General features: G+C 50.1%; 3 protein-coding genes across 3 annotated transcripts; 1 reads left to right on the plus strand and 2 right to left on the minus strand.

Moving 5' to 3' along the window:
• The first annotated feature begins 295 nt into the window (after nt 1–295).
• On the plus strand, nt 296–2,810 carry LOC138350790 (DDRGK domain-containing protein 1-like). The gene is made up of 4 exons (XM_069302224.1): nt 296–355; nt 485–770; nt 2,022–2,204; nt 2,692–2,810. The coding sequence occupies exons 1-4, from the start codon at nt 296–298 to the stop codon at nt 2,808–2,810; spliced, it is 648 nt and encodes a 215-aa protein (XP_069158325.1).
• A 1,076-nt stretch (nt 2,811–3,886) lies between these two features.
• On the minus strand, nt 3,887–4,609 carry LOC138350791 (A-kinase anchor protein 5-like). Its single transcript, XM_069302225.1, has one exon. The coding sequence runs from the start codon at nt 4,607–4,609 to the stop codon at nt 3,887–3,889; it is 723 nt and encodes a 240-aa protein (XP_069158326.1).
• Nucleotides 4,610–6,480: 1,871 nt separating this feature from the next.
• Nucleotides 6,481–8,076, minus strand: LOC123763057 (zinc finger protein 433-like). Its single transcript, XM_045750005.2, has one exon. It carries the CDS (start codon nt 8,074–8,076, stop codon nt 6,481–6,483), a length of 1,596 nt encoding a protein of 531 aa, XP_045605961.2.
• Between the last annotated feature and the right edge of the window lie 1,071 nt (nt 8,077–9,147).

Genomic DNA, 9,147 nt, shown 5'->3' on the forward strand with positions numbered 1-9,147 from the left:
AGTAGTTGTAGAAAATAATAAGTGATTTTTTTAAGTGCAATTTCATTTCCTGCCTTAAACATAACACAACAATTGCACCAAAGTTAGGGATCTTTGAACTAGAGTAGGATCATAGGGTTTGAAAAGAATCTGGTTAAAGAAGAGTTCATAACATTAATGTCATCCCAAGTCGGATCCGTTCCTCTTGTGCAGTGTCCATTGGTCTTGGTGGGTGTAGTGATTTGTTTAAGGTAATTTGAGAGGTAGATATTTAGAGTAATTTTTTTTATTTTTTGTATTTTGTTATTTAATCGAGATGGCAGTAACTAAACCGACTATCGGGTCGATTGACGAGGTTCAGGACTTCCTGAACAGGGTCACTTGCTTCGAGGAGTTAAAACGCTTCTTGAACCTGGAACTGTTGCTATGTTCATTCTTAGAACTAGAATTGTCAGACAAGGATTGGAGAGTAGACATTTAGTCTAAATCGTACAACAATTTGAAGGTAAATTCAAACGTCAAAACTGATGGGGCAGTGCGTAGAAAACTTCGAGATAGTGAAGGGGACGAGGAAGAAGCTGCAAGTGACATATCAGACGGAAGACTGAACGTCGATATGCTTCAAATAAAACTTAGGGAATTGGAAATAAATCGTGAAATAGAGTTGAAACGGTTGGAGAGGGAAATTAAAATGAGATGTTTAGAAATAGAAGAAAAGGAGAGAGAAAAAGAAGAAAGAAGGGAAGTAGAAGAGAGAGAAAGAGAGAGGAAAGAAGAGAAAGAGAACAGAGGCAACATGAGCTGGAAGTGTTACGGTTAGGTGGTACTCGTGATAGTAGTAGTAGTAGTAGTGGTTTTGATCCAGTCCGTAACATTAAGAGGGTACCTACGTTTAATGAAAGAGAACTATCAACTTTTGTTTACGGCTTTTGAAAAGGTAGCCGTATCTTTAGACTGGCCTAAAGAAAATTGGGCAATTGTGAGTCAGTCTGTGTTGACTGGAAAAGCCCAAACTGCCTACTCAACGTTATCGGTGAGTGATTCAGGTGATTACGATGCTGTAAAAAGAGTGGTGTTGCATGCGAATCCGTTAGTATCAGAGGCGTACAGGCAAAACTTAAGAAATGTCAAGAAAGGGACAGAACACACATATATAGAATTTGCTAAATAAAGGAACGATTATTTTTTGAGTGGTGTGATTCTAGGGAAAATAGACAGCAAAGAACAGCTGGAGCAACTGATACTACTTGAAGAATTTAAGAAATTGCTTGTCTGAAGAATTAAAGACCTATTTAGAAGAACAACTAGTAAAAACATTGGAATTGGTCGCCACGATGGCAGACGAAAATGTATTAACTCACAAGGCCCCGGTGAGGTATCGTGCAAAGCAAGGTCAACAGTATTCTAAATACAGGTATGTAGGAAGATATGGGTTTAAAGGTGGAGAAACAAAAATAAAAGATATGGCAGCCCGAAAAGAGTAAGACTATGAAGGAGTGGGTGTAGAGATGTGGTGTGTTGATCATGCGGCCGAACCGGTCATGCGGCAGCTGCTTGCAATCAGACGGCTGGTCACTCTTCCAACAAGAAGGTATTGTTGTTAAATCTTCTGCAACTCTCTGAGGAAGCCCGTCCACCACTGCTTTATCTCTGATAAAGCAGAGTATTTTACCGAAGAAAGTACCTGTTGAGGGGAAGTAAAGCGTAGTTTTAGAAGGCTTCCCAGACTCTTTGTATGTTGCTCCCATGGTGGACGTGTATTTGAAATCAATGTATTTTACTGGCCCATGTACATTAGCCGTGGTAAATAGTATTCCAGTACAAGGAAGAAGTCATTCTGGCTAATGATTTGGTATTGGGGCTAGTGATGACTAATCCAGTAGTTGTTGCGGAACCAATGGCTGATGTGGTGACTCTGATGGCAATGGTCCAAACACGATCTCGGGTGAAAAAGCGATTAGGGTTAGAGAAGTAATTTAACCCTGTGATTACCCCTAAGGTTGAAAATAAATGCCCTTGTAATAAGTTGAATTTTATTGCAGAGAACCAGAATTGGACTAGTGAGTCTTTGATTGCAGAGCAGGAGAGAGACTCACAAGTTAAAGCTCTGGCTGACCTTGTTGACTCCGGTCAGAAGATGGGAGATCGATATTTGAAGAACGACAAGGTTGAACATTCATTGTTCAGAAGGTGCCCGCAGAGAACTCCTCAGTCAGTGGACGTAAGTAACCCACAAATAGTGGTGCCCGAACCATTCAGCGCGAGACTGCTTGAAGTGGCACATGATATTGAATACTCAGGACATTGTGGGATTTCTAAGATCTTCCACAGTTTAGCTAAGAACTTTTACTGGCCTAGGATGAAGAACGATGTTCGACAACACTGCAAAACTTGACACGTTTGCCAGGTGGTTGGTAAAGTAAACCAACCAGTTCTTAAAGCCCCATTGAATCCGATACCCTCAATTGGTGAACCATTTGAACAGCTAATTTTGATATTGTTGGTCCTCTTCCTCCTACTACGTCTGGGGTTCAATATACATTTACCATCATGGACAGAGTTGGCAGGTATCCTGAAGCTTTTCCCCTTCGAACAATAACATGTAAGGTACTGGTCAAACACCTGATTTGGTTCTTCTCAAGACAGGGTCTCCCTAAAACGATTCAAACTGATCAGGGAAGTAACTTTACTTCCAAATATTTAAATCAACAGATGTTGGACTTGGGGATTTACCACATAACGTCCTGTGTCTATCATCCAGAATCCCTAGGAGCACTCGAGAGGTTCCTTCAAACTCTGAAGCAGATGATGAGGAAGTATTGTATCGATAAGTAAGAACGTTGGGTGGAGGACCTGCCTTACCTGCTCTTTGCTATAAGGTCGGTTCCAAATGAATCTCTTGGCCTGTCCCTTGGCCACATCTCTTGGTATGCTAGCAAGAGGGCTTGTTGAGCGCTGAGGACTTCACTGTTGGAGTGTGCTAGCCAGAAGGCTAGTTGAGCGCTGAAGACTTCACTGTTGGAGTGTGCTAGCCAGAGGGCTAGTTGAGCGCTGAGGACTTCACTGTTGGAGTGTGCTAGCCAGAAGGCTAGTTGAGCGCTGAAGACTTCACTGTTGGAGCGTGCTAGCCAGAAGGCTAGTTGAGCGCTGAAGACTTCACTGTTAGAGTGTGCTAACCAGAGGGTTAGTAGAGTGCTGGAAGACTTCGCTGTTTGAGTGTGCTAGCCAGTGAGCTAGTAGAGCGTTTGAAGACGTCACCATAACTGCAGCTAGCGTGAGGGCTAGTGATGCTGTGAAGACCTCGTCAGAGGGACTATACATAGTCTCCGTCATCTTTGAAGCTAGCTAGCGTGAGAGCTAGTGATGTGCTGGACGACCGTGTCAGAGGGTTGTATATAGTAGTAGTTGTAGATAATAATAAGTAATATTTTTAAGTTCAATTTTATTTCTTACCTTAAACATTACACTGCATTTCCACCAAAGTTTGGGATCTCTGAACTTGAGTAGGATCATAGTTTTAAAAGAACCTGGTTATGGAAGAGTTCGCAACACTTTCCCTCAGAACTTAGAGCAACTCAGTGTTGCTTCTTCCTTCTCTTTAGTGTTACTTCTTCCTTCCCCTCAGTGTTACTTCTTCTTTCCCCTCAGTGTTACTTCTTTCCCCTCAGTGTTACTTCTTCTTTCCCCTCAGTGTTACTTCTTCCATACCCACAGTGTTAATTCATTCTTCCCCTCAGTGTTACTTCTTCCATATTCTCAGTGTTAACTCATTCCTTCCCCTCTATGTTGCTTCCTTCTTTGTGATGCTTCTTTCTTCCCTCAGGAAGGAAAGTAAAACAGAGGACACAACTTTCTTTCCCATCAGTGCTACTCATTACTTACCTTCAGTGTTCCTTCTTCCTTCCCCTCAATGTTGTCTCATCTTTACCTTGAGTGTTGCTTCCTTCTTCCTCCCAGTGTTGCTTCTTCCTTCTTCCTCCCAGTGTTGCTTCTTCCTTTCTCCCAGTGTTGCTTCTTCCTTCCTCCCAGTGTTGCTTCCTTCTTCCTCCCAGTGTTGCTTCTTCCTTCCTCCCAGTGTTGCTTCTTCCTTCCTCCTAGTGTTGCTTCTTCCTTCCTCCCAGTGTTGCTTCTTCCTTCCTCCCAGTGTTGCTTCTTCCTTCCTCCCAGTGTTGCTTCTTCCTTCCTCCCAGTGTTGCTTCCTTCTTCCTCCCAGTGTTGCTTCCTTCTTCCTCCCAGTGTTGCTTCTTCCTTCCTCCCAGTGTTGCTTCTTCCTTCCTCCCAGTGTTGCTTCTTCCTTCCTCCCAGTGTTGCTTCCTTCTTCCTCCCAGTGTTGCTTCTTCCTTCCTCCCAGTGTTGCTTCTTCCTTCCTTCTAGTGTTGCTTCCTTCTTCCTCCCAGTGTTGCTTCCTTCTTCCTCCCAGTGTTGCTTCCTTCTTCCTGCCAGTGTTGCTTCTTCCTTCCCTCATTGTTACTGCCTCCTCCGTCTTTTCCTCTCCAGGAAAATATATAAGATTCCCGGCAAGGAATACTGAGGCGAGAGAAACAGTTGTGAAGTGAGGATGGTGACGCTGGAGGGACTCATCTACCACGGACATAACATGGGTGAGGATGGTGACGCTGGAGGGACTCATCTACCACGGACATAACACGGGTGAGGATGGTGACGCTAGCGGGACTCATCTACCACGGACATAACACGGGTGAGGATGGTGACGCTGGAGGGACTCATCTACCACGGACATAACAAGGTGAGGATGGTGACGCTAGCGGGACTCATCTACCACGGACATAACATGGGTGAGGATGGTGACGCTAGCGGGACTCATCTACCACGGACATAACATAGGTGAGGATGGTGACGCTGGAGGGACTCATCTACCACGGACATAACAAGGTGAGGATGGTGACGCTGGAGGGACTCATCTACCACGGACATAACATGGGTGAGGATGGTGACGCTAGCGGGACTCATCTACCACGGACATAACATAGGTGAGGATGGTGACGCTGGAGGGACTCATCTACCACGGACATAACAAGGTGAGGATGGTGACGCTGGAGGGACTCATCTACCACGGACATAACATGGGTGAGGATGGTGACGCTGGCGGGACTCATCTACCACGGACATAACATGGGTGAGGATGGTGACGCTAGCGGGACTCATCTACCACGGACATAACATGGGTGAGGATGGTGACGCTAGCGGGACTCATCTACCACGGACATAACACGGGTGAGAATGGTGACGCTAGCGGGACTCATCTACCACGGACATAACACGGGTGAGAATGGTGACGCTAGCGGGACTCATCTACCACGGACATAACACGGGTGAGAATGGTGACGCTAGCGGGACTCATCTACCACGGACATAACATGGGTGAGGATGGTGACACTGGAGGGACTCATCTACCACGGACATAACATGGGTGAAGATGGTGACGCTGGAGGGACTCATCTACCACGGACCTAACACGGAGGCGGCATCACCATTGCACTTGCTGTAATTAATTCTCAACTTACATTTTCTTTTTGAAAATTGCTAAGCAAAATTCCCCACTCGCTCGTGTGAAGAGAGAGAGAGAGGACGGGTCAAAAATGCACAACGGGGACTGAAACATTTTAATTATATTCCAGATGTCACAGATGACCTTATCGGAGTTCGCCTTAATTCCTTGTTGTGTTCAAGTTATTTCTCGTGAATGAACGAGATTAAAAAACGCAAAATTGTAATTTTCCAGTGTCTGATTAACCACTGGTGTCACACAGCACAATCCCCTCATGTTTAACTCTTCATTTTTGAAGAAGTCGCCATATTCATCAGTCTCCGTGGTGTAGTGGTAAGACACTCGCCTGGCGTTCCGCGAGCGCTATGTCATGGGTTCGTATCCTGGCCGGGGAGGATTTACTGGGCGCAATTCCTTAACTGTAGCCTCTGTTTAACGCAACAGTAAAATGTGTACTTGGATGAAAAAACTATTCTTCGCGGCAGGGGATCGTATTCCAGGGACCTTAGGATTAAGGACTTGCCTGAAACGCTACGCGTACTAGTGGCTGTACAAGAATGTAACAACTCTTGTATATATCTCAAAAAAAAAAAAAAAAAAAAAAAAAAAATAATTATGCAGCGCTAGCGGGAACTGCAGTACTCGTCACTCCGTCCAGAACCCGTGAAGATATACCTATGCCACTCTGTGTAAACATTCTGGGAAAGTTAAATGTGGACATGGGCAAGGCATTGGGAGACCCAGAGAGGGAGATTGTGTCCGCTCAGATAGATCGGGGGAAAATAAAGAGGAGGGGGAGGCTGTGCTCGGCCGGAATAAGAGAAAACCAGAAGAAGGAAGAGGGGAGTGCTCGGCCAGATAGTGCTGAGTAAAGAGGGAAATGAGAGAGAGTGCTCGGTCAGTCGCCATGGCGACCAGGCCAGCCTCTGGCCGCTAAAATATAAATATTGTCCTGCATATAAAATTAAGTAAAGCTTTACGTGAATATTAATTTATATTCCTTTTATTGCTTTTTTGGTGCGCAATATTTGGGCAAATAGCGAATGTTTGGTAAAATCAAGCGGAACTGTGAGCGTGGAGCACTGAGCCTGCGGCTGTGAGCGTGGAGCACTGAGCCTGCGGCTGTGAGCGTGGAGCACTGAGCCTGCAGCTGTGAGCGTGGAGCACTGAGCCTGCAGCTGTGAGCGTGGAGCACTGAGCCTGCAGCTGTGGGCGTGGAGCACTGAGCCTGCGGCTGTGGGCGTGGAGCACTGAGCCTGCGGCTGTGAGCGTGGAGCACTGAGCCTGCGGCTGTGGGCGTGGAGCACTGAGCCTGCAGCTGTGAGCGTGGAGCACTGAGTCTGCAGCTGTGGGCGTGGAGCACTGAGCCTGCGGCTGTGGGCGTGGAGCACTGAGCCTGCGGCTGTGGGCGTGGAGCACTGAGCCTGCGGCTGTGGGCGTGGAGCACTGAGCCTGCGGCTGTGGGCGTGGAGCACTGAGCCTGCGGCTGTGGGCGTGGAGCACTGAGCCTGCGGCTGTGGGCGTGGAGCACTGAGCCTGCGGCTGTGGGCGTGGAGCACTGAGCCTGCGGCTGTGAGCGTGGAGCACTGAGCCTGCAGCTGTGATCGTGGAGCACTGAGCCTGCAGCTGTGGGCGTGGAGCACTGAGCCTGCAGCTGTGAGCGTGGAGCACTGAGCCTGCAGCTGTGGGCGTGGAGCACTGAGCCTGCAGCTGTGGGCGTGGAGCACTGAGCCTGCGGCTGTGGGCGTGGAGCACTGAGCATGCAGCTGTGAGCGTGGAGCACTGAGCCTGCAGCTGTGAGCGTGGAGCACTGAGCCTGCGGCTGTGGGCGTGGAGCACTGAGCCTGCGTCTGTGGGCGTGGAGCACTGAGCCTGCAGCTGTGAGCGTGGAGCACTGAGCCTGCAGCTGTGAGCGTGGAGCACTGAGCCTGCAGCTGTGGGCGTGGAGCACTGAGCCTGCAGCTGTGGGCGTGGAGCACTGAGCCTGCAGCTGTGAGCGTGGAGCACTGAGCCTGCAGCTGTGAGCGTGGAGCACTGAGCCTGCAGCTGTGAGCGTGGAGCACTGAGCCTGCAGCTGTGGGCGTGGAGCACTGAGCCTGCAGCTGTGGGCGTGGAGCACTGAGCCTGCGGCTGTGGGCGTGGAGCACTGAGCCTGCAGCTGTGGGCGTGGAGCACTGAGCCTGCAGCTGTGGGCGTGGAGCACTGAGCCTGCAGCTGTGGGCGTGGAGCACTGAGCATGCAGCTGTGAGCGTGGAGCACTGAGCCTGCAGCTGTGAGCGTGGAGCACTGAGCCTGCGGCTGTGGGCGTGGAGCACTGAGCCTGCGTCTGTGGGCGTGGAGCACTGAGCCTGCAGCTGTGAGCGTGGAGCACTGAGCCTGCAGCTGTGAGCGTGGAGCACTGAGCCTGCAGCTGTGAGCGTGGAGCACTGAGCCTGCAGCTGTGAGCGTGGAGCACTGAGCCTGCAGCTGTGGGCGTGGAGCACTGAGCCTGCAGCTGTGGGCGTGGAGCACTGAGCCTGCAGCTGTGAGCGTGGAGCACTGAGCATGCAGCTGTGAGCGTGGAGCACTGAGCCTGCATCTAAGAGCATGGAGCACTGATCGTGCAGCTGTGGGCGTGGAGCACTGAGCCTGCAGCTGTGAGCGTGGAGCACTGAGTATGCAGCTGTGGGCGTGAAACACTGAGCGTGCGGCTGTGAGCGTGGAGCACTGAGCATGCAGCTGTGGGCGTGGAGCACTGAGCATGCAGCTGTGGTCGTGAAACACTGAGCGTGCGGCTGTGGTCGTGAAACACTGAGCGTGCAGCTGTGGTCGTGAAACACTGAGCGTGCAGCTGTGGTCGTGAAACACTGAGCGTGCGGCTGTGGTCGTGAAACACTGAGCGTGCAGCTGTGGTCGTGAAACACTGAGCGTGCAGCTGTGGTCGTGAAACACTGAGCGTGCAGCTGTGGTCGTGAAACACTTAGCGTGCAGCTGTGGTCGTGAAACACTGAGCGTGCAGCTGTGGTCGTGAAACACTGAGCGTGCAGCGGTGGTCGTGAAACACTGAGCGTGCGGCTGTGAGCGTGGAGCACTGAGCCTGCATCTAAGAGCATGGAGCACTGATCGTGCAGCTCTGGGCGTGGAGTACTGAGCCTGCAGCTGTGAGCGTGGAGCACTGAACGTACAGCTGTGGGCGTGGAGTACTGAGCCTGCAGCTTTGAGCGTGGAGCACTGAGCTTCCAGTTGTGAGCGTGGAGCACTGAGCTTCCAGTTGTGAGCGTGGAGCACTGAGCCTGCAGCTGTGAGCGAGGAACACTGAGCCTGCAGCTGTGAGCGTAGAGCACTAAGCTTGCAGCTGTGAACGCGGAGCACTGAGCGTGCAGTTGTGAGCGTGGAGCACTGAGCCTCTAGATGTGAGCGTGAAGCACACAGTGTGCAGCTGTGAGCGAGGAGCACTGAGCATGAAGCTGTGAGCGTGCCGCTGTGAGCGTGGAGCACTGAACCTCAAGATGTGAGCGTGGAGAACAGTGTGCAGCTGTGAGCGTCGAGCACTGAGCGTGCAGCTGTGAGCTTGGAGCACTAACCACCGGAACTGAGCGTTCAACTGTGTGCGTGGAGCACTAAGCCTGCAGCTGTGAGCATGCAGTACTAAGCCTGCAGCTGTGACCGAGGAGCACTGA

The sequence above is a fragment of the Procambarus clarkii genome, chromosome 47 (genome assembly GCF_040958095.1).
Source record: "Procambarus clarkii isolate CNS0578487 chromosome 47, FALCON_Pclarkii_2.0, whole genome shotgun sequence".
Taxonomy (NCBI): domain Eukaryota; kingdom Metazoa; phylum Arthropoda; class Malacostraca; order Decapoda; family Cambaridae; genus Procambarus; species Procambarus clarkii.